Source organism: Chaetodon auriga, chromosome 8 (assembly GCF_051107435.1).
Source record: "Chaetodon auriga isolate fChaAug3 chromosome 8, fChaAug3.hap1, whole genome shotgun sequence".
In the NCBI taxonomy this organism is placed as follows: domain Eukaryota; kingdom Metazoa; phylum Chordata; class Actinopteri; order Chaetodontiformes; family Chaetodontidae; genus Chaetodon; species Chaetodon auriga.
In genome coordinates this window covers 341,055-366,097 of record NC_135081.1, presented here as the reverse complement: position 1 = coordinate 366,097, position 25,043 = coordinate 341,055, and the positions used below count along the sequence as shown (strand labels likewise).

The 25,043-nt window shown below is 41.8% G+C and overlaps 1 protein-coding gene across 3 annotated transcripts; it reads left to right on the top strand.

Annotated features, from left to right (window-relative positions):
* The first annotated feature begins 508 nt into the window (after positions 1-508).
* ppox (protoporphyrinogen oxidase) lies at positions 509-22,841 on the top strand. Of its 3 annotated transcripts, none has more exons than XM_076738069.1 (13): positions 509-674; positions 1,864-1,950; positions 2,754-2,888; positions 8,739-8,854; positions 12,823-12,955; positions 13,204-13,348; positions 13,964-14,157; positions 14,820-14,880; positions 15,312-15,391; positions 15,876-15,989; positions 21,547-21,696; positions 21,912-21,954; positions 22,340-22,841. In XM_076738069.1, the coding sequence occupies exons 1-13, from the start codon at positions 666-668 to the stop codon at positions 22,471-22,473; spliced, it is 1,401 nt and encodes a 466-aa protein (XP_076594184.1). In that variant the 5' UTR covers positions 509-665; the 3' UTR covers positions 22,474-22,841. The 3 variants fall into 3 exon arrangements, with proteins under 3 accessions (XP_076594184.1, XP_076594182.1, XP_076594183.1); XM_076738067.1 differs by having other exon boundaries at positions 15,312-15,430; XM_076738068.1 differs by having other exon boundaries at positions 509-843; positions 15,312-15,430.
* The last annotated feature ends 2,202 nt before the right edge of the window (positions 22,842-25,043 follow it).

Below are 25,043 nucleotides of genomic sequence, written 5' to 3'. Positions count from 1 at the left end.
GGTGGAACCCAACCTAACCCGAAGCGTCAGATGGTTCTCATAATCAAACCAGGAACAGCCGGAAGTTATGAGGAGCTGCAATATGAAGTCTTGAGTGGCAACTCAAGAATAGGTAGACAGGGGAAAAATGTGAGATTCATGTGGGTCCCAGCACACTCTGGGGAAACGAGTGAGCAGACAAACTAGTGAAGGAAGCAGTCAAAAAGAAATGCTTTAAATCAATAGTAAATTCTCAAAATTAGATGGGAAAGGCATGGTGTGGAGGAAAACGACTCCACACTGGCAACAGCATTTGGATAATGCAGCAAAAGGCATACATTTACATATAATACAAAACAGAGTGGGCATATTAAGAAGTAGGGGAAACAAGAGGAAAGAGCAAGTCATACTAAACAGGCTGAGAATTGGCCACAGCAACCTTAACAGCACACTCTTCATCATAGGAAAACACCTAACAAGTATTTGCAATCACTGGCTGAGACTGTTGAGCATATTCTTATATCATGCAGGAAATTGCAGACGAGACGAGAAATGATGACACCGTTACGGAAAATAACGGATGGAGGACAACGTTAAAAGCAGATTAAAGCGTGGTGCCAATGTGCAAGGGAGGAAATTGACATTTCGCTTTCTAAGGACGACTGGACTGTATAGGCAGCCTTGAAATGGACCAGGTAAGTAAAACCAGAAGATGGCAGTAATGAAACATCGTGGATGTCAGCTGCCGTAAAACTCCAAAGAAGAAGAAGGTTCTCATGTTGAGTTGCCTCGCAAGAAGGTAGTCACAACCGCAAACACGCAGAAGACGGTCAGTACTCGTTGGTGTTGGCGACAAATTTAAAGGTAACGCCGGACTTTCTCTAGTTCTTTCATTCTTTTTGAGCTAAATACAATGAGGTCAGTATCAGTTAAGTGTAGCGATGTGTGTATGGAGGTATATTTGTTTCCAGCTGTCCGTAACATATGTTGGTCTGCATACAGGCGACACTTTATACTCAGCAGTCAGAACCTCAGTTAAATATCCCAGTGTCTTTGCTGTCTCTCTAGCCTGAAAGTCAGGTCTATCATAATGTAGCTGTTTTTGTTCAATCTGTTTTTGCTGTGTTTTGTTAAGCATGTTATCCTCGTTGCCGGCCGATGAAAAGGCGTCAGCTAATGCTGACAGCTGTTCCACCAACTTCCATTCAAAAGTCAGTCAGAAGTGACGAAGGGTACGCCTCTACGATAGCTCCTAACAGGGTTTATTCAACAGACCTTGCTTAATTCGACAATGCCTTTAAATGTACAGCTTCGGGAAATTGTATATATTGACATATAGTTTCATGTAAATTCGGTTGGTCAATTATTGTGGTATGTGGCGCGTTGGAACAAAAAAAGGGGGACAGGAGCATCTTTGGTCCAATAAGTAACACTGAGAACAAGAAATTAAAGACTTTTAAATCCAGACCACAACAGAAGTTGTCTCAGGACACTTACTGTACAGAGCTGGTAGAAGCACTTGGCAACAGTGGTAAGGGAAAAACTTCCTTTTAACAGGCAGAAACCTCAGACAGAACCAGGCTCTGGGTGGGCAGCCACCTGCCTTGAAACTTGAAATGAAACATATGCAGAAACACACAAAGTGAAGATAGTGTATTTCTGCAGTTTTGAATGAAAAAATGTCATTGATGATACTCAGAGATGATACCACCCCCCCCACCCCCACCCAACCGTCTGCTGGGTGACAGAATGAGGCGTCTGATAAACTGTTTTCCATATCCTTATCAACAGGCCACCTTTACCAGACACACCCTGTCACAGCACATTAGCATGCATTCATACTCTATAATCCTCTCACCTTTCCTGTTTTGTGTTTGCCATCAGCTAATGAGAACCATTGCAGTCCTTGGAGGGGGGATTGGGGGTTTGGCAGCATCTTACTATCTCTGCAAGAGCCCCCAGGTTACAAAGGTAAAGATACACTTGCATACATTAGCAGCTATTTTCAAGCTGTTACCTAAAGCCATGTGGTTATCAAGGTAAACGCAGTACATCATATCACATGATCTTCAGTTGTGTCCACTCTGTTCATGTTGTTTCCTACAGTGATTTACAGCCGATGTAGGTACCTCACCTGAAATAAGGACAGGACAAACTGTTAAAATACTAAAAACTAATGCACTTTGAAATACTAATAATTTAATGAAAAGGGCAATATGTGCCTTTTGGTGCATCAAATGCCATTATTTGGCTTGACTATTGTTTAGGCCAGGGCTGGCCAAAATTGGGCCCACTGGGCCAAAGTTTGTCTGCCATAAGGTTCAATATGGCTTGCCACATGTTTCTAGCAAAACATTAATAGAGGTGTGGAAATTAACCTCATGTACATTTGCCAACTCAATCACTTGGTTAACATCCTTGAAGCCTTTTCGAATGAAAAATCCAAACTTACTGTTTGAAAAACACTTCTGATAAGCTCATTGTGGCTTGGCACGCCACAGTGAGGTGAAAAGGTACTGAATAACATTTGAATTCACTACAAATCCCAAGGGCATTACATCACAGCTATTGACTTTGCAAACAATATGTCTGTGTTTCAGAGATTTTGAAAAAATATTCTGTGATAAAATGTTTGAAACTAAAGTTTCACTGTCTTTTACTGGAGCTTTGAACCTTGTCCCAAGTCTTTTTCAGTGACAAAAGCCCAGGAAAATTAGTTTGTGAACCTTGGGTTTAAAATATTTTATTCATACCAATTCATTTTTTTTCTCCAGGTCATTGTATTGGAGTCCAGCAGTCGTTTTGGAGGTTGGCTTTGGTCCACCAGGAGGTCAGATGGGGCAGTATTTGAACATGGACCAAGAGGCATTCGACCTGCTGGGGCAGTAGGATACAATACACTCAATATGGTGAGTTCTATCATAGTGCTGCACTATAGTCAGCGGTGTGTTAACTGATGTTTTTCTGTAATTACTAATTATTGATGATTTCTGTAAAAGGCTGTTTATCATGACTTGTATGTTTATTTTTACAGATAAAAATGAGGTATAAATGGTCATAGTGGAACAAAAGGTCCAAGATACAAGCAGACTTTAAAATCAACAGCAGGTCCAGGAAAAGCACCTTTTGAAAAGTTGGTGTATGGCACATCTACTAAAAATATAACAATATAAATATATATACACAAGTTTGTTTTTTTTCTGTTTTTTTTTTGTTTGTTTTTTCCAGAAACACAGTCTGTTTTTTCAGAAAGAAGTCCAAGCTGAGCGGTGATGTAACGTATAGAGTTGTATCTATGTCAATGTGACAAGATGAGGCAGAGGTGGAGTGTGAAGAGTGTCGGGGGGGGTTCCGGGCCTTGTTGATAAGGCTGACAGCAGATGGGAAAAAACTTGTGGCCTGAGGTTTTGGTCCTGATGGACCGCAGCCTCCTGCCAGAGGGGAGTGTCTCAAAGAGTTTGTGTCCGGATCAGCCACAATCTTTTCTGCACGCCTCAGGGTCCTGGAGGCGTACAGGTCCTGGAGAGATGGGAGATTGCAGCCAATCACCTTCTCTGCAGACCGAATGACACGCTGCAGTCTGCCCTTGTCCTTGGCGGTGGCAGCAGCGTACCAGATGGTGATGGAGGAGGTGAGGATGGACTCAATGTTGGCTGTGTAGAAGTGCATCATCGTTGTCTTTGGCAGACTGAATTTCTTCAGCTGCCGTAGGAAGTACATCCTCTGCTGTGCTTTCTTGATGAGGGAGCTGATGTTCGGCTACCACTTGAGGTCCTGGGAGATGATTGTTCCCAGGAAGCGGAAAGACTCCACAGTGTCAATAGTGGAGTCACAGAGGGTGATGGGGGCAGGTGAGGCTGAGTTCTTCCTGTTGTCCGCAACCATCTCCACTGTCTTTAGAGCGTTGAGCTCCAGGTTGTTCTGGTTGCACCAGGTCTCCAGATGGTCAACCTCCCACCTGTAGGCAGACTCGTCGCCATCAGAGATGAGTCCGATGAGGGTGGTGTTGTCCGCAAACTTCAGGAGCTTGACAGACTGGTGACTGGAGGTGCAGCTGTTTGTGTACAGGGAGTCAGGCACACTCAGCTGGGAGAGCTTCTTCTGAAGCAGAGTTGGGATGATGGTGTTGAAGGCAGAACTGAAATCCACAAACAGGATCCTACGCGAGGTAGGTTCCTGCGGAGTCCAGGTGCTGGAGGATGAAGTGGAGGGCTGTTAGCCTTCGGTTCTTTGTTGGAAGCCCAAGTCCGTAGCAGTCTTCAGTTCACAGTCAAAGTATTTATTGAGGTCACATATAAAGTAATACGGCGCTGGTCTCAGAGTGTCAGAGCTCCCTGAGGATTTCAGCCAGAATGAGCACAGTTGTCAGACAAAAGTTCACATTTATCATGTTGGGTTTGACCAATCCCCGTACAATAATCAGATATGTGTTACAGAATATAATTGGTCAGTTCCCAAGGCCTGAGCATACCGTATCTTTGTTTTGGACATGTGTTAAACAACCTGTATGAGTGTGTGTTGTGTGAACACCGGATCTAAATGCAACAGACATCACAGAGAAGAGGAGACAAGACTGTCCACAACCAGAGTGCCACCTGCCTTTTGTTATGAGAAGTGGCTCTCACCAGTCATGTTATCCTTACGATTCTAGGCTATGAAGGACATTCATGTAGGTTAAAGATCATGGGATGAGAACACATGAAATGACCTTAAAGGGCCTGATCATTACAGGGCCAAGTTGACTGCATGGTCTACAGAACTGTTGACTCTGTAGGCAAACTGCAGGGGGTCCAGGAGAAGGTCAGTGATGTCTTTGAGGTGTGCCCGCCTTTAAGGTGGGCATTGGTGGAGGTGACTGGAGCTGGTGCTGTTGGGAGGTGTCGTGGGGGATGGTTGCTGGACTGTCCCTTTGTCTTCTAAATCTAACACACCCATTATCAATTTTATTAGTTCTAGCTGTGTGGCTTACATCATACCATTGTCAACCTGACATGTTTTTACCCTCCTGTAGTTTTTAATCTTAAAAGGTAGCAAACTCACTTGAGAGGTCTGGTGTTAATTTGCACTTTAATATTCAAAGTCATACAGTACTAAGTGGCATACTGAATATGGTGCACTGATAAGGAACAAACCAGAAAACAATGCATTTACTGTAAACAATTTAAACACCTTAATTGCTTTTGGTATAAAAAATTTGCAACATGCAAAAGTGCAGAAAAACAATCAACTACAATTAAAATCAGGCAACTTAGATAAGGAATGTCTCCCTCAGTAAAGTTTCCTCCTTGCACAAAATATAAACGCAAAGGTAAAAACAAAGCAGACATTAAATAAATTATGTAAATAAATACTTCAATAATATTGCCTGGTTTGCTTTAAACGACACACAGGACAACTCACTCTTCTTCTCCTCTTTTTCTTTTTTAACTATTTCCACTTTGTCATTTAATATTATCTCAACTTGAATCCAACATCAATACCAAAACCAACACTTCTCTGATCAGTATTTATTATTCATTTTATGCCAGTTGCACCTTTTGGTTAATCTGCAAGCCAAACTGAACACTTTGTTCCCTGTGTCTGTCTTTCTTTGCTGAGATGCTGTGTCTATACAGGTATTCAGACTTCATTTAATGAGCTTTCACTAATTTATTTTCCTCTCTTTCTAGCAGTGTGCCAATGTAACGGCTTAACTTGAAATGGAAACTGAAAATAAGACTTACAGTTGGCATTGTTTTGGGGGGAAAGGGTTACCTTCAGGTGGTTCTATTTTGATATTTTGATTTTTTTTCTTTAATAATGTGTACTCATTTCTGTTATTTTAGTAATTTAGTATCTTCTCTGAGTTTTAACTCAACCCCCCAAAACATCCAAGTGCTCTTGTGGGCCCTCTAGTGGTCATAGGGGCCCAAACAGGAACTTAGTACAGTTATGCAGTGTGCCAGCTCTGGGTATTACTAGAACTGTTGAGTGAGATGGTAAACCCTAACCCGGCCTTTTGAGCTCAACAGTAGGAAGCCGCTCAGTCAGCCATAATTAAAGCTGGAGGAAACAACAAGGAAGTTTTAGGCTTCACAAAGGCGAACAAAGGCACTTCAGAAAAGACTGAGACCCAATCATATCATTGTTTCATCATCAGAAAACTAGCAGCATTTAAATAATTACACACTCAGAGTTCCACCATTGGTCCCCCCCTTCATCAGAGGGGGAACTCCTCCAAAGACCTAGCACAGGAAGCCCCCAGTGAGTTTAATTAGGATTGTTCAAAGACATCTTGATTTATGAGCAAATATGTAATAGGCCACAACGACTTGCACCAATCATCATGAACCTTCAGATTTTGGCACACTGAAATTGGTGAAATTATGTCCACTGGGTTTTGAGGTTCACATTATTGGTGTTTGTGGTACCACCAATTGGGTTGGGCTCTAAATGCTTGCGTAGCCCTATTTCCACTCTCGGCATGAACGTATGTACCCAGATTTATGAAAATTGGACAAATCGTCCAGGTATGGCCATTTTCCTGCTAAGATCTACCCCTGATTAACTTTTTTGGTTGCTCATGTATAATAGAAATGTTTATCTCAGTCCCACGATGCTGTATACCCTTGGTGTTGATAGTCAAAAAATTTGAATAGGCAGAAAATCCATCAATCTTCTAATAATTTGGCACAAACAGTGTTCTCCCACTAAAAAAAGGTACAACACAGAAGGGTTCTGCCCCTTCAGGGCACAAACGTTAATAAGACGGCACAAAAAACATAATGAACCCGATTTGTTTTGATGGAGAAAAATTCTGAACTTCCATTTCAAAAGGTTTACTGCCATAAATAACAACAACAACAACAACAACAACAACAACAACAACAACAAACTTTAGATGTATAATACTTTTCACATGAAAAATACAGCTCAAAATGCTTTACAACAAAGAAATCCCCCACACCTGAAAAATAGTAATACAGTTGAAAATATATTAAAAGAAGTCCAGCAATGCTTTAGTGTAGGGGAAAGCACAAAAGTGTCAGGCCTGAATCAGAAAAGTCAAAGCTAGTTGCAGTGAAAAGATAAGTTTTTAGCTTTCTTTTAAAAATATTTAGTAAGCTGGCTTCTCTGATATCTATAGGTTCTGTGTTGCAGGGCTCTAAAGTGATAATTGGCAAAGACTGCATCCTCAACTTTCTTTTGGCAGTTGCTGGGAACCTCCAGTAAACCAAGAGCAGATGTTCAAGGTGTTCTGAAAGGCAACTAGTGAACAAGTGATTTAGCAATGTAGCTAGTCCATTAAGGGCTTTGTTTGCAAGGAGTACCTTAAAATTCAATTCAGTTTTATTTATATAGGGCGAAATCACAGCAGAAGTTGAGAACACAGTGTTTAGTGGGGTAATAGGGTACTCTGAATGCTTTAAGATATGAAGTAAGGAGAAGGTTTTAATGCTATATTCTAGGTTTTACAGGGAGCAGATACATAGAGGCTAGTATGGGAGGAATATAAGCTTTTTTCCTAGTATTTGCCAGAACATGTGGAGGAGCATTCTGGATCAGCTGGAGAATCTTTTGCAATGTATTGCAGCAGGTTGATAGTAAGGAATTGCAATAATCCAACCTGGAGGTAGCAAATGCATGGACTAGTTTTCTGCATCATTCTGAGACAGAATTTTTATCTTTGCCTGTGGTGAAAAGGCAGTCCTTGACATTTTGTTTTACGTGAGAGTTAAAGGACATATCCTCTTCAAAGATAACTCCCAGATTCTTCGTGCTAGGCCAGGGCGATGCCATCCAGAGTAGAAATATCATGAGATAGTGATTTTCTAATGTGTTTAGCAGGTTTAGTACCAAAAAGTTGTCAGTCAACCAGGTCTTCATGTTCATGCTTAAAGTTTAGTTAACTGATTGGTTTCACCTGGCTTCATGGATTAATAGGGTATTGAGTGTTTCCTAACGATATTGCTGCAAGAAATCATGTGTAGGATGAATAGAATTGGCCCAAGCACAGAACCTTGTGAAACAAATCTGCTTAGTGATGTTCGCTTAGTGCCAGTGAAGTGTTCTAGTCTCTGTAATAGGATGCGATGGTCAGTGGTGTCAAATGCAGATTTAACAAGACAAGTACAGAGACAGTCCAAATGTACTGCTGTTACAAGCCTTTTCCGATTTGCAGAGCTTTCAGTGCACCACATTATTGGGTCTGCATCCAAATACTTCCACACTTTAAATGATTGCGTGTGAGAGCACTTCTTTGCGTAATGCATAGAGTGCTTTTCACTGATTTATGTAACATTTATTAATACTGAACCTGTCGCATATCAAGATTGCACCAAATTTGACACTGCAAGTCACTGGGTCCCCAGGAATACCTACACCTGTCAAATGTGAAGTCAATCTAAAGAAAAGTTCTCAAGATATGTGAAAGCCATACAGATTCCTTGCTTTATAGGTTGATGAACTTGGCAGCTCCGTGATGATTTGACCTTCTTCTTCTTCAGGAAAATCAAAATACTGAAAGCAGACCATAAAGCTTAACCACACGAGTGACCAAGCTGAACAGTTCCTCCAACAGAAACATGAAACTCAGAAACTCATTCAACTGCCATTATAGGGCAGCCTGAACAAGACCCTTCAGATTCAACAGTGAACTTCTATCTTTTGGGGACATTCAAAATAATTTAATTATTATTATTATTATAAAGTGTGTGTGTGTGTGTGTGTGTGTGTGTGTGTGTGTGTGTGTGTGTGTGTGTTTCTGTGTTTCTGTGTAGGTGGATGACCTGGGTCTTGGGGGGGAGATTCTGCCGGTCACCTACGGTCATGTCGCCTCCAACAACAGGTATCTCTATGTCAACAAACGGCTCCACAGGATGCCTTCAGGGATAAGGTAAGACTGGTTGGAAGAGAAAGCTGTTTATGTTTGGCTAGTCAGTAGTAAAAACACACACAAATGTTAACACATATGTAGTAATAAGAATTTGATCTTGATTCATATTCTTCAACATTTCTCATGCTCCATCATTACAGCTTGTGTTGTGTAGTTAAGTGCTCTTCAAATCCATACAGTTTTTATAAATATAAAGAAGAAGAGCTAAAAAGACAAATGACAACATAAGGAGATTAAAAAAAAAAAAAAAAGCTTCTAGCTTCGTGGCTATAAACTGGCAGTAAGAGCTGGTAACACCGTTGTGATATGTGTGTTGTTGGCTGACAAAACAGCTGTGTGTGTCTTTTTTTTTTTTTTCAACATTTGTTGATTCTGCAACACAGATTGCACAGTAAAATGCACTCAGTCGTCCCCTAATGCTACGTAAGAAAAATTGTTTTCATGCTGGAGTGTGGAGGATGAATGGATGAAGGAGTCTCACAGCCAGAGAAAAGAAGCTGCTCTGTAGATTGTAGGTGGTGCAGCATTGCAAGCCAAGTGGTAGCAGGGTAAACAGGCTATTGCTGTGATGGGTATTGTCTTTTAATAACCTTTGGGCTCTGGGACCCTTACCTTATCAATATAAATGATATTCAGTAGATGATTACCCATGATGTTCTGAGCAGTTTTATGACCTGCTACAGAGCCCTCCTGCCCTGGGCCATGGTCAGACCATATATGCATATCTGACCTTCCATGCAGGAGGCTTTCTAATGCTCTTCTGTAAAAGTTGACAAGAACTTGGCATGGGAATTTTCCTGCCTTAAGTTTCCTTAAGAAATACAGCTGTTTCTGAGCAGTATTTACCAGGGTTGAGATAATGATCATGACAGCTTCTCTGTGCTGATTCCCACAAACCCAAAACTGTTCACATACACTTCAGCTCTACTACATCACTATGAATATGTATTCTTACCTTTGTAATCCAGACGATGATGTTGTCATCATCGTCGAGCACAGAGCCATGGAGGCTCTGCTGTTGAGCAAAAATTCAGTTCAATTCAGTTTTATTTGTATAGTGCCTAGCACAACAGAAGTTGTCTCAGGACACTTTACATATTGAGCTGGTACAGACCATACTCTTAATCTACAGAGTCCCAAAAATTCCCCATAAGCATGCACTTGGCAACAAGTTTGGGGTCTGTTTGTGTAGAAGTCCAATATCCAGTTGCAGAGTATACTAGTGCCCAGAATGCCAGTTTCATAGGGGAGATTATATTGAATATTGACCTGAAATCAACAAAAATATTCTGACGGAGGATTTGTTATTTTCAAGGTATGTGAAATGGAGGGCAGTGGAAATGGCATTCTCTGTGGATTTGTTGGTTCAGACTGTAAACTGGTCAGGGTCCAGCTGGCTGGATTGGATGTTGTCCAGCTTTCAATCTCGCTCTGGCAGTGTTGTATGTTTCCTTGTCACCTGACTGGAAGGCATCTTTTTGGCTCTGGATAAGGCCCCACCTCTCCATTCATCTAGGTTTTCTGGTTGGGGTATGATTTCATTGTCTTTATGATCACCACATCATTGACACAGTTACTGATGTATGATGTCACTCATGATATGTATTCCTCAATACTGATGCAGTTCCCCTGGGTGGTGCCATTCTCTTTTTTATTATTGACCCCCTGAAACCCAATAGCATTGGCACTAGGCTACAATGACCATAATACAATTATATTCCAGTCTTGTTCAGCCTTATGTCTTTTCATTGTGTGGTACGGTAAGCACCTTTCAGTATTGGGGTTTAAGAATTAAGATGCCCCTATCTTAACTTTGTTATGCCTGGAAAATGACCTTACAATACCTTAACATAAAGTAGGCATCCTAATTTCCATGTGACATTTCATAGCTTGCTGCCGAAAAGCGCATCATATAATTTTGAGTAAGCTATTATTGCTTTAATGATTGCATAGACAGTTCACTAATGATTGTGTTGATAGTATGATTGTGTTGTTTTTTGTTTTTTTTTTTGTCAGGGCAGCTCAGAGACTGCCTGCATTGAAGCAGCAATCAGGCTCAAAAGGAATTATATCACAAATATAGGCAGGAGCTCAACCATTCAAGGTTTTAAACAAGCAATAAATTTTAAAATCAGTTCTAAAACTCAGTGAGAGGTAGCAAAGATGCATCTAATGTGGTCACCTCTCTTGTTGGCAGCAATGTTTTGCATGAATTGCAGTCTGCTGATACCGGTGTAAAGGTCATAGCAATAATCAAGTCTGGAAGAGATAAAAGCATGGATGACCTTTTGTAAATCTGCAGAGGAAAGAAATGACCCGATCTTGGTTAGGCATCTCGGTTTAGCAAAGCAAGATTGCGCCAGTTAAGTCGGCTGAGCATAGCATCAAATGACAATTCTGAATCAAACATAACACCTAGGTTGCGGACATATTTTTGAACATTAATTAGATAAGGCACCCAGCCCAGAGGAGAGATTATTGTCATTAGTACTGGGGCCATAGGGGGTATTTATCATTTAATCTCATTTGGATTCACTCAACTGCAGGATGTTTTTGGATATCCCACTTTTTCATTTCAGCAAAGCAGGACATAGTACAGGAAACATCAGTGGTACCAGGCTTTAGGACATACAATCAGGTGTTATCTGTGTAGCTATGGAAATCAGTGTCAAGTCCACACATGATTTGCCAATGGAAGCATGTATGTGGTGAATAGGAAGGGACCAAAAATACATTCTTGGGGACCCCACAAAAAAGAGGAGCACAAGCAGAAGAGGCATCAACATTATAGAGAAGGACCTGTTCACCAGATGGAGGTTCACCAATCCAGTGCCACATTGCTGATGCCGACATAGTTCTTCAGATGGCTGATTAAGACATTATGATCCACTGTGTCAAAGGCTGAGCTGAGGTCAAGGAGAATTAAAATGGTGTACACGTGTGTTGGTGGAAAGCAGTAAGTCATTGGTGACCTTGACCACAGCAGTCTCACTGTTGTGTAGGGGCGGAAACCAGAGTTGATTTAATTGTTATTCATACAAGAAATCAGTTTAGTGGAAAGACATTCAAAAATCTTCAATAAAAATGGCAGTTTGGGGATGGGTCAAAAATTATTTGTAGTCGTGGGATCTAGAAAGGGATACTTACTAAAAGGAGGTAAACAGTGGCTTGTTTAAAATCAGAGGGAAAAATAACAGGACTCAGAGTTAATAATGTCTAAAATGCAGCTGTTAAAAACCTAATTAGAATGCAGTCTGAAGGGCAGGTTGTTGATTTTGAAAGTGCAACACTGCATTCCAGGGTTGACAGAGGGATTTCAGTGAAGTGGATTGATTTTAAAGGTAAAGGGAGTCAACATTAAGCTCTCTGAATTCAGTGTTAAAGTGCTGCTGAATCTGCACTGTTTTGTTATGAAGTACACTGAACAAAAATATAAACACAACACTTTTGTTTTTGCTCCCATTTTTCATGAGCTGAACTCAAACATTAAAACATTTTCTATATACACATCAAGACCATTTCTCTAAAACATTGTTCACAAACCTGTCTAAATCTGTGTTAGTGAGCACTTCTCCTTTGCCGATTTATCCTCCTTTATCCATCCCACCTCACAGGTGCTGCATATCAATATGCTGATTAGACAGCATGATTATTGCACAGGTGTGCCTTGGGCTGGCCACAATAGATTGTACAGGCGTATTGCATGATAAAGTGGTCACTGACTGTATTTTCATCAATTCAATTTGTAAAAGAATGTGTATTGATATTTTCTGTTGAATGTGACATAGATATGATTCATCATATATGATTCAATATGATTTATTACAAAAAGACAGTTTTGTAATGAAACATAGTGAAAAGCTGGTAACTGCAGGAATTCACACATTATGTTTTTTCTTTTTGGCATTAACTGCTACTCCATCAATTTCATCCTTCTCTTTCTATCTGTCTCCATGTCTTTCTTTCAGTGGACTTTTACGAACTGCCCCACCCTTCTCTCGTCCCCTTCTGTTGAGTGTTGCCATGGAGATACTGGTGAAGAAAGGCAAGGAAGAGGACGAGTCCATCCATTCATTTGTTTCGAGGAGGCTGGGAAAGGAGGTGTGGGAAAGCTCTAAAACTTTCTGTCAGAATGATCTTCATTAGGGTTTTTCTCAAACTATTGTGGATGTATGATATATACTATGAACCCAAGTATTAACTGAATGGCAGTGTTGTGCAGACATTCTATGTATGCAGGGTAATGGTCATAGTTTTATTTTACTACATTTATTAATTTTATCAGTAGTATGTCTTGTGACCAAAACTATTGTATTTCTTGTTATTTTGTTCTTCCTGTGTGTGTCTAGCTGGCAGACATAGCTGTGGACAGTTTGTGTCGTGGTGTGTATGCAGGGGACTGCAGGAAGTTGAGTGTGCGTTCTTGTTTTCCTCTCCTCTACAACGCGGAGCAGCACAGAGGTTCACTGACCCTGGGCATGCTGCTGGGTTCAGGTACACTGCAGCATTTACTAAACTGTTATTTATGTCACCTAACAAGACTCTATTATTATACATAGATAGGCTTAGGCTTAATTCATTTTTTGTAACACAATACCCTTCTGTGAAAGGGTATGTGACTGTCCATTATGTCAGATAGGATGGGAGCAACTTTAATCCAAAAGGAGTTCACTTTAGCGCATTCCAATATTATATGCATGTAAGTATTAACTGAATGGTGTGAATGTAATTCACCCACATTGCATTTTTAGACTTAAGTCGATGAAAACATAAAACATTCAGTAAAAATGACTTCAGATGTTAAAAACGATAACAATGGTGTCTAGTTAGCTATAAAACAATTTTCAAGTCGAGAAAATTTGTTGTAAATTCCCTCTAAAAAGCAATACAGTAAGCTTGTTGAAACCGGTGTTCCCAACTGTAGCGACTTTCAGATATCAATTACAGACTTTTTTCCCTGCTTTCCCTTATTAGATCTAATTACTTATTTATTTATTACTGCATTGGTATCCTTCTGTACTTCTTTTTTTTCTGTATGAGTTTCCTCCTCATTGTGTTATAAATGTAGTTGTTACACACAAGTAAAGATGTATCTGTGAAAACCTGCAGGCCCTACTCCTGTGGTACCCCCTGGTCCTCTGGCTCAGAGATCTGTTAAAGAATCATGGTCCCAATGGTCCCTGAAGAGGGGTGTGGAGTCCCTCCCAGAATCCATCACTGATTACCTACAACAGAGCGGGAGAGTACAGCTTCACAGAGAGGCAGCTGTTAGACAGATCAGTCCTTCAGCCTCTGGTTGGAAGGTTCGTACAGAGACTATAAACTACTTTGCCTGAACTTGATGACATGAATGTGATGTTAAGATTTAGCTTGTTGACAATGGTTTGTTATTCCCCCTGTCTGTAGAACCTCAGAACAGAAATAGTCATAATGAAAATTATACAGACATATTGGTGTAGACTGAAATATGCCAACAACTTTTCAGTGGATTGCCAAGTAACCTTGCACAAGATTTCTGCTACCCAGGGGATGTTGTGCATAGTCTTTGATCCTCTGACTTTTCTTCTAGTACCACCATGAGGTTGACATTTTTGTTTTTTTTGGTGAAATGTCATGACAAATATAGGATGGATTGTGATAGAATTTTGTAGAGACAGTGATCTTCTGATTAGGGTAACTCTAAAACTAACTCTGCTGCGATTGCATCTCCTTCCTCCTCCTCCTCTCTCCTCTCCTTCCTTTGGAATCTACCCTTGAACAGGCTTATACAGAATTAGTTAAGACCTGTCTTCTTGATGGTCAGCAACCAATCAATGGAACAAATGGCATTGTGATGTACCATAGACCTGCTAAATGTCACCATGTCTGAGCAAAGCCCCCATGCTTGAAAAGGAAAAGATGCTTGACTGTTTTTCATGTTCTTGTGCTATTTGGCTGCTTTCGTAATACATGTGTTTGTCAGTAGATTCATTTGGAGGATGGAGTTATTTCAGCTGACCATGTCATCTCGGCATTGCCAGCTAAAGGCAAGTGGTGTTGTAAAGAATGTAATTGGAATGTTTTACATGACAGAAACAGAGAAGAATACACTCAGCCCTATTGTTATCAGTCGTGTCCCTCAGCTGTCCTAATGTCCCCTGATAAGTGAACTAAGCATACATGAAGTTCAGTTGGAACATGTTTACAATCCTTCAATAATTGCCCTAAGTATTTAATATAGCTCAAAATTATCCAATATAAAAGGTTATCTCACTATATTAACCTAAAATTGCGATTATAAATGTCTTATGCTTGCTGTTATAAAACAATATTTTCTGGTTTCTGATATGCTAAATGTTTTTAGAACTCCTTCACAATCCACTGGAAAAACAAAAGAAAAAAAGATTTTTTTTTTTTTCCATTTCACCCCTCTCTGCCTCACATGAAATCATTTCTCTGTGTGCCCCCCACCCCCCAGCCCTCTCCTCAGCCCTGCCCTCCTCCTGTCAACCTCTTATCCAGCAGTTGCAGGACATCGACACAGTGACGGTTGCTGTGGTAAATCTGGAGTATGAGGGTTCCATCCTGCCTGTAACAGTGAGACACACACACAAAAAAAACCACTTAATTATTTCTTAATTCTGTGCAAGGCTTTGCAGGGACCATTAGATGACTGCATTTCAATGTGGTACATGTATTTAAAACATACAAAAATAGCAAGTAGGCCTTTTCAAACTTATTAGAAAATTACTCCATTCTACACTGTCAATGTTATGAGTTTGTGCATTTCACATGCCTGAGGTACAAGCATGTTGTTGTTCTATTCACAAGGAATTCTGTGCTAATCAAAGTGTAGCATGAACAAACCTTGTGAGGTAGCACCAAGCACGTTCTTGCCTGTAAAACCATCATTTGCATTCTAATGACCCAGGGACCCCTCCTCAAGTGACAATATCAAGGCAAGCACATAATATTGTGCATATGTACTATTGTTGCACTTTACAAGTAAAGTGACAAAACAAATACAATAATCTGTTTTTAGGGCTTTGGTCACCTGCTTCCATCATCAGAGGATCGCGGTTTACTAGGGGTGGTCTATGACTCTGTTCCCTTCCCGCAACACAACAGGCCTAATGGGCAGACTACTAGACTGACGGTACACACACACACACACACACACACACACATACACATACACTTTCTCTCCCAGAAAAGTCTCTTCAATACTAGTGTCTTTGCCATTTGTGATTCACTTGGAAAAGTGTTGCTGGCATTTTAATCCTAAAAATCCTGATATGTATTATAACTGTATGAATTTCCGCCTTGTGTTACACTAAATTGTAGGAAATCACACCCATTTAGAGGCGAAAGTAAAATGTCTTCACCAATAAATGCATCAAATTGATTTTATACTGTTACAATTAGGGGTGATGATGTAACATATCTCAACACTACCAGCAGAGATGTGTAAAGTGATGCAAATTAGGCCCTACTGAGAAAGAATTTTTGTACACGTCATGTGATGTGACAATTGAACAAGTAATAACTGCATTTTTTCAACTGCAAACCTTTATATTTTAGCATGGCCAGACTTTTGCCATGCAGTATAAATGGCTTGTTAAGGTAGAGGCCTCTGAATCTTCTATTAAAATGTAGTAATATGGTATGGAGTCACAAGACTCATCACGGTAAATTAGTTTTTGGTCACCTAACACACCTAAACACAATACCTGAGATATTACCACAGTTAAACAGTTATGTGGAATGTGTTTGCAAACAGTTACCAATTTATGCATCCAGTAGACACAGAGTAAAGTTCATTTAGTAATGTAATGTTGAATGTAAGCCCAATTGTCACTTTCCTTCTAGCTCTGGTTTAATCTCCACCAACTCCTGGGAAATTGTCTGGCTCTCTAGCTGTTGAACATAGTGGAGCATTTAGCAGCTAGTCTTTAACTGTGTCTGTCAGCTGTTTGGTGCTGGGCAGGTAGTGTACAGTGGGTTTATTAGAGTTGTTTCCCTGAAAACAGCTGCATGCTTAGGTTGAGAGGAATTGTGGGTGGGGTGGGTCTTATGTTGAAGTCTGTTTTCTTTTCGAATAGTGATTCTCATAATGCTGCCTTCCGTGTTAGGGTTTTGTGTTTAACTTATGTAAACATTAGGTTATGGTAATGCATTATAGAAATGACTGATTGGGGCTGGGTTAGTTTCAGGTAAGTAAAGGGTCCAATTCTCAGTCTTACAGAGTTTTACCCTAATAGGTATAAGCTGAGAACTGTTTAAGCTGGTGGCTTAGCTTCTAACGGCCCATTGCACACATATAGCTGTGGGACTCAATCTGCAAATTAAACCCAGCGCACGCTAAGGAGTTACTCGACCTCAGCCTACTCCGGTGGCCCGCTTTGACATTGACCCCTACTACTGCAGCGCACCCGCAGAGGAAGCATCGCAGGTGGTGCGAGAGGAGGCAGAAGCAGGGAAAGCAAGGGGTATCCGGGCCAGGCTAGCAGCAAATCCACACAAGCCAGCTATACCATCTATCATACTTGCCAATGTACGCTCCTTGGACAACAAACTGGACTATATACACCTTCTGAGATCGACCCAGCAGACTGTGAGAGAGTGCTGTGTTTTTGTGTTTTACAAAAACATCCAGGAGTATTCAGACCTACATCAGCAAGGGATCGATGATGTCACAGACCCCAAGGCCATCGCAGTACCATAACCAGAAACCATGGCTGACAGGGGAATTCCACAGGCTACTGAGAGCCCAGAACGCTGCTTTCAGAGCAGGTGATGAGGCTGGTCTGAGATCAGCAAGAGCCAACTTGTCCCGTGGCATCAGACTAGCAAAGCAGCAGGATAACCCGCCACTTCACTAACAGCAGAGACACAAGGAGCCTGTGGCAGGTGATACAGACCATCACAGACTATAAACCCTGACCACAGACCTGTGACAGTGACATTGCCCTGCTGAACAGTTCAAATAACTTCTTTGGATGGTTTGAAGCTGACAACAACACCCCTGCACAGAAGACACAACCCCCTCCAGATGACCAGGTACTGTCCCTGTCTACAGCCAGCATGAGGAGATCCCTCTCCAGGATCAGTGCTCGCAAAGCTGCAGGTCCTGACAACATTCCTAGTCGTGTGCTTAAGGACTGTGCAGAGGAGCTCACAGATGTCCTCACAGACATCTTCAGCACTTCCCTGAGCTAAGCTGTTGTCCCCACCTGCTTCAAGAGTACTACCATCGTCCTTGTTCCAAAGAAGACTTCTCTGCCCTGTGCCCTGTGCCCTGTGGCACTGACCCCCATCATCATGAAGTGCTTTGAGCGGTTAGTCATGCACCACATCAAATCTGTCCTCCCTCCCTCCCTGGACCCCTACCAATTTGCATATTGGGCCAACCGGTCCACTGATGATGCAGTCTCCACCGCCCTTCACTCAGCTCTCACCCACCTGGACAATAAGGACTCATACGTGAGGATGCTGTTCTTAGACTTAAGTTCAGCTTTCAACACAATCATCCCCCAGCAGCTGATACAGAAACTGGACTGTCTAGGACTAAACACCTCACTCTGCAATTGGTTGTTGGACGTCCTGACCGGAAGACCACAGGCAGTCTGGGTTGGCAGCAACGCATCCAGCACCATCATGCTGAACACAGGAGCTCCACAAGGATGCATGCTCAGCCCCCTCCTCTTCATCCGGCTGACCCATGATTGCACACCAACACACAACACTTGGTGTTCATCAAATTTGCGGAAGACACTACATTCAAGATTCAAGATTGCTTTTATTGTCATTGAGCATTGACATGTCAACGAAATTTACATTGCAACCACTGTGTAGAAGAAAGATAATAAAATACGATAAAATAGACAGGCATAAAAAGTCAGTAACATTCAAAACGTATCCCACTACTGTGGTGGGGCTCATCAATAACAACGAGTCAAACTACAGGGACGAGGTGAGCCAACTGGCCGCGTGGTGCAGAGACAACAGTCTCTCTCTCAGTGTGGAGAAGACGAAGGAGATTGTTGTCGACTTCCGGAGAGCCTCCATCCAGCACCCCTCACTGACTATCAACGGTGCTGCTGTGGAGAGAGTGAGCAGCACCAAGTTCCTGGGCGTACACCTCACTGAGGACCTCTCCTGGAGCAGCAACACCTCTTCACTGGCCAGGAAAGCTCAGCAGTGCCTCTACTTCCTCCGCAGACTGAAAAGAGCCAGAGTACCAGTCCCCATCATTCACACCTTCCACCGTGGAACCACCAAGAGCATCCTGATCAGCTGCATCACTGTGTGATACAGCGGCTGCACTGTATCCTGCTGGAAGACCCTGCAGCGCATATTAAGAGCAGCTGAGAGGGTCATCGGTGCCCCCCTCCCCTCCCTCCAGGACATTTACAGCACATGCCTGACCCAAAAAGCACTTAGCATTGTGGGTGACTCCACCCATCCCACCCACTGCCTCTTCAGCCTTCTGCCGCCCGGGAGGAGAACAAGGAGCCTATGGGCCAGAACCAGCAGACTGAGAGACAGCTTCATTCACCAGACCATCAGGATGCTGAAATCCCTCCCAGCTCTACCCTCCCTTCCTTCCCTGCCCTCTGCCCCCACAAATTCTGGACACTGACCCCCCTCCCCCCACCACCACCATGCACAAACCAAATAGCACCAGCCACTTTACAAACTTAAAAACTCTTTTACAAACCTAAATTGCACTATGTACAGTCAATTGCTGTACACAATTTGTCTACAATCTGTACTGTACATCCTTTATTTATTTTTGATATACATTCCACACTGTTTATACTGTTCATATTTCCATATCATACTGTATTTCCATATCATACTGTATATCTTAGATTGCCATATTTTTCCTAGATTTTTTTAACTTGTATATATTTCTTTCATATTTTTTATTTTATATTTTCTATTACATTTTATATTTTATCTTTATTGCTGTTTGCACCAGGGATTTGAGGGAAACGATATTTCAATTCTGTGCACATAGCAGCATTGACAATAAAGTTGACTTGAGTTGACATACAACACAACTACCTTTTACCATCATCAGAAAACTATAAAACTGAAGGATTGCCCAACACCAATTTCTACTTTGATTGTTTATTTGCAATTTGTATATACACTGCTCAAAAAATTAAGAGAACACTTAAATCACACCAACATTCAAAGTAAAAAATTGAAAGGCTGAACGGGCTGATCCAACTTGCATGAATTTCATCACAGCAACTCAAAATGTGACTCAGTAGTGTGTATGGCCCCCACATGCCTGTATGCACTCCCAACAATGTCTGGGCATGCTCCTGATGAGTCAACAGATGGTGTCCTGGGGGATCTCCTCCCAGACCTGGAACAGGGCATCAGTTAGCTCCTGGACAGTCTGTGGCTGTACTTGGCGGCGTCGGATGCCATCCCATAGGTGCTCAACTGGATTTAGGTCAGGGAACGTGAAACATGTGGCTGGGCATTGTCTTGCACCAGGAGGAACCCAGGGCCCACTGCACCAGCATAAGGTCCGACAAGTGCTCTGAGGATTTCATCCCGGTACCTAACAGCAGTCTGGGTACCATTAGCTATGACATGGTGGTCTGTGCGACCCTCCAAGGATATGCCTCCCCAGACCCTCACTGACCCACCACCAAACCAGCCATACTGGATGATGTTACGGGCAGCATAACATTCCCCACAGCGCCTCCAGACTCTTTGACACCTGTCACATGTGCTCATTGTGAACCTGCTCTCATCTGTGAAGAGAACGGGGCGCCAGTGGCGGACCTGGTGTTCTCTGGTGAATGCCTGCTGGAGGTCATTTTGTAGGGCTCTGGCAGTTCCTCCTGTTCCTCCTTGCACAAAGGATCAGATACCAGTCCTGCTGTTGGGATGCTCCAGCTTCTATGGCCCTGGCCAGCTCTCCTTGAGTAATGGCCAGTCTTGTGGTATTTTCTTCAAGCTCTTGAGACTGTGCTGGGAAACACAGCAAACCTTCTTGCGGCCACATGTCTGGATGTGCCCTCCTGGAGGAGCTGGACTGCCTGTGCAACCTGACTGGGCTACAGGCACCGCCTCATGCTACCAGTAGTGACAACGTCACTAGCAGAACTCAAAACTAGAGAAGAATCAGTCAGGAAGGATAAGGGGAGAACAATTGTCTGTGGCCACCACATGCAAAACCATTCCCTTTTTGGGGGTTGTATTGCTTTTGCTTATCCATTGCAGTTGTCGTCACTTTCATTTGCACTAAAGCAATCACAACCACGTGTGCTTCCTAAATGGACAGATTGATATCCCTGACTTAAGGGACTGTTCTGACTTGGGGTTGTACTATGGTGATTAATGTGGTGATTGTTCCCTTATTTTTTTTTTTTTATTCCTTATTCCTATGATTTCACTACATGATTTGGTTACAGCAGCTTAAATTCAATCATTGTTATAACTTATACTATGACAAAAGCACATGTTTACACATTATCAGACTAAGACTTGGTGATAAAAGTCCTTTACTTACAGTTATTAAGTGTGTTAGGAGAATAGTGATCTCAACATCTTTTGACAAAACAAAGTGCTGATGCTTGTTAACAATACACAGTGACAGAGCAGGTATGCAGTGCTTTACAGTGAAGAACCTTGTTTCTTTTCTGTTATGGGAGTCTACACCTCTGAGTCATGACCATGTCCTCTAGGTGATGATGGGTGGGGCATGGTTCCAGGAAGTGTTTGGGGCCCCAGAAGCAGTAACAGAGGAGTGTCTTTTAACAAGAGCCACTGAGGCAGTGCAATGCCACCTGGGAGTCACCACAGCACCCAGCTGGAGTTGGGTAGCTCTACAGAGGGTATGACAGGATGGAGCATGTATAAAGAAATGATTACTTCAAACTTGTTACCAATACATGTAAAAAAAAATCTACTTAGGATTCTCTGTTGTTATATTACTATAATTCATGTTTTAATTGTTACAAGTTGTAAATTAATATGCTACTACTGCATCTTATTATATTGTTGATATATTGTAATAGTGATAAAATTTATTTCTTTATTTTCTCATCAGGACTGTATACCCCAGTATTATAAAGGACACTTTCGGAGAGTAGGTGAGTAATAACTTAAGATAGACTATCCCACAATGGGGGGAAATTCACATGTTACAGCAGCAACAAGACAGAGTGCAAGAAGTCAGAGGACAAGAAGACAAGAAAATGTTGCACAAGTGTTATATACCCTATGGTAATTTACAATATATACAATACGTACACACTTATTTACTTATACGTACTACTCATTTAAAAATGACAATTGCACATGAAAACAGGAAAAATGTGAGATGTGATCAGTGCAACTTGCATTTGAGTTGATGGCTGTGGGCAGGAATGACCTGCGGTAGCGCTCCTTCCTGCACATCTTACACTTCCTTACACATCTAAAAATTGCAAGTTGTCAAGAAACATCATTTTGAGGTGTGTCTGTCTGTCTTTTCAGAGTCCATGCGTAGCTTCATAAAGAAGAATAGTCTTTCGTTATCTCTGATTGGTTCCTCCTATGATGGGGTGTCAGTGAACGAAGTCATCTTTAGTGGACGGACAGCTGTAGAGGAGTTGTCAGCAACTGTTTGATGGAGATGGTCAACACTGGTGCAGTCACTGATGTCATTCTGCAGGCTACATATCAGGTCAGCTGTAGTAGTTTGAACAGCTTCAAGACCTGCCTGGAAATGTCCAGACTGGTCAGTATGGATGCTGAATGGTAAAAGTCCCTTTTTCTTCAGCACCACTGTGTATAATTAATACTGTAATGTCTACATAATGATATGTAGTATATGCAGTCTGTGTTCTAATTACAATTTTAGGCCTCATATTCCCAAGTTAATTTAAGGCACATTATCTGGTTCAAGAGGGTGATACCTTTGTTATTGCTTTCTGGCATATCTGATTTGGCTACTGGTGTGACTTACACTTTAATTAAAACCTTATTGTACCTACAAGCTGGTTGTCATGTTCTTTCTTCCTCACCCATTTGTATTGGGCGAAGGTTGCATGAGTTTTATTACTCACTGATACTAGCATGGCCAAAGCTCATTGACTCATATCACAGCTGGCCACGTGGTCCGATCCAACAGACAAGCTATAGTTGCTTAAATTGCCAAATAAAAAAGTCAATGCTGGTCCTGATAGAAAGGTGTCAGGATACACAGTGCATCGCAGTTTGTTGCATATGGGGCTGCATAGACGCAAACCAGTGGTGCCAATGCTGATCTGTCCACCACTGAAAACGCCAACAATGGGCATGTGAGCATCAGAACTGGACCACGGAGTAATAGATGGTGGCCTTGTCCTTCACCAACTAATTTCGATAATTTCATCATCAAAATCATCAACCTGTATTTTAGACCCCATCCCAACTAAGCTGCTTAAAGAAGTTTTACCTTTAATTGACTCGTCCGTATTAGACATGATCAATCTGTCTGTATCAACAGGTTATGTAGCACAGTCCTTTAAAGTAGCTGTAATAAAACCTCTACTTAAAAAGCCTACTCTTGATCCAGGGGTTTCAGCCAACCACAGATATCCAACCTTCCTTTTCTCTCAAAAATTCTTGAGAAAGCAGTTGCTAATCAGCTGTGTGACTTTCTACACAACAATAGTTTAAATGAGGATTTCCAGTCAGGATTTAGAGTGCAACATAGCACAGAGACAGCACTGGTTAAAGTTACAAATAGCCTTCTAATTACATCTGATAAAGGATTTGTCTCTGTTCTAGTCTTATTAGATGTTAGTGCTGCATTTGACACCATTGACCATTGTATCCTATTGCAGAGACTGGAATACTTCATTGGCATTAAGGGAACTGTACTAAGCTGGTTTAAATCCTTCTTGTCAGATTGCTCTCAGTTTGTACACGTTAATGACAACTCTTCTGTGCTTGCTAAAGTCAGCTACAGAGTTCCGCAGGGTTCTGTGCTTGAACCAATTCTATTCACCTTATATATGCTTCCTTTAGGGAAGATGATCAGGAAGCACTCAATAAATTTTCATTGCTATGCAGATAATATCCAGCTGTATTTATCAGTGAAGCCAGAAGAAACCAATCAGTTAACTAGACTACAAGCATGCCTTCAGGATATAAAGACCTGGATGACCTGCAATTTTCTGATGCTACACTCAGACAAAACTGAAGTTACAGCACTAGGCCCTGAACATCTTAGAAACTCACTTTCTGATGACATAGCAGTTATGGATGGCATTGCGCTGGCCTCCAGCACCACTAGAAAGAATCTGGGAGTTATCCTTGATCAGGATATGTCCTTTCACTAAAACAAATTTCAAGGACTGCCTTTTTTCACCTATGTAACACTGCAAAATGATGCAGAGAAACTAGTCCATGCATTTGTAACTTCCAGGCTGGATTATTGCAATTCGTTACTATCGGGCTGCCCAAATTCATTGCTGAATATTCTCCAGTTGCTCCAGAACACTGCAGCATGTGTTCTGACAAAAACGAGGATCTCCAATATTAGCTGCTCTGCACTGACTCTCTGTAAAGTTTAGAAGAGAATTTAAAATTCTCCTCCTTACTTACAAAGCCATAAATGGTCAGGCACCTTCTTATCTTAAAGAGCTCATAGTCTCTTATTACACCACTTGAACAGTGCGTTCCCAGAATGCTTCTGTAGATAAAAGAGCTCGGCCTGTACCAGATCTATATGGAAAGTGTCCTGAGACAACTTTTGTTGTGATTCGGCGCTATACAAATAAAACTGAATTGAATTGAAAATTGAATTGATGAATCATACATTATTTTACATCACATGGATGGCTAGGTGCGCGTGTTGCTTCCCTGGGCAACACATGGCACCAGCATGCACTTTAGGACGAGGGCAAGCCAGCAGAGGCAGTGTGACACTTTGGGCAATATTCTGCTGGGAAACCTTTTGTCCTGCCATCCATGTGGCAGGACCTGAAGTTTCCCCAGATCTCAATCCAAATGAGCATCTGTGGGATGTGCTGGACAAACAAGTCTGATCCATGGAGTCCCCACCTCACAACTCGCAGGACTTAAAGGATCTGCTGCTAGCATCTTGGTGCCACATACCACAGCACAACTTCAGGGGTCTAGGGGAGTCCATGCTTTGATGGGTCGGGGCTGTTTTGGCAGGAAAAGGCAGACCAACACAATATTAGGCAGG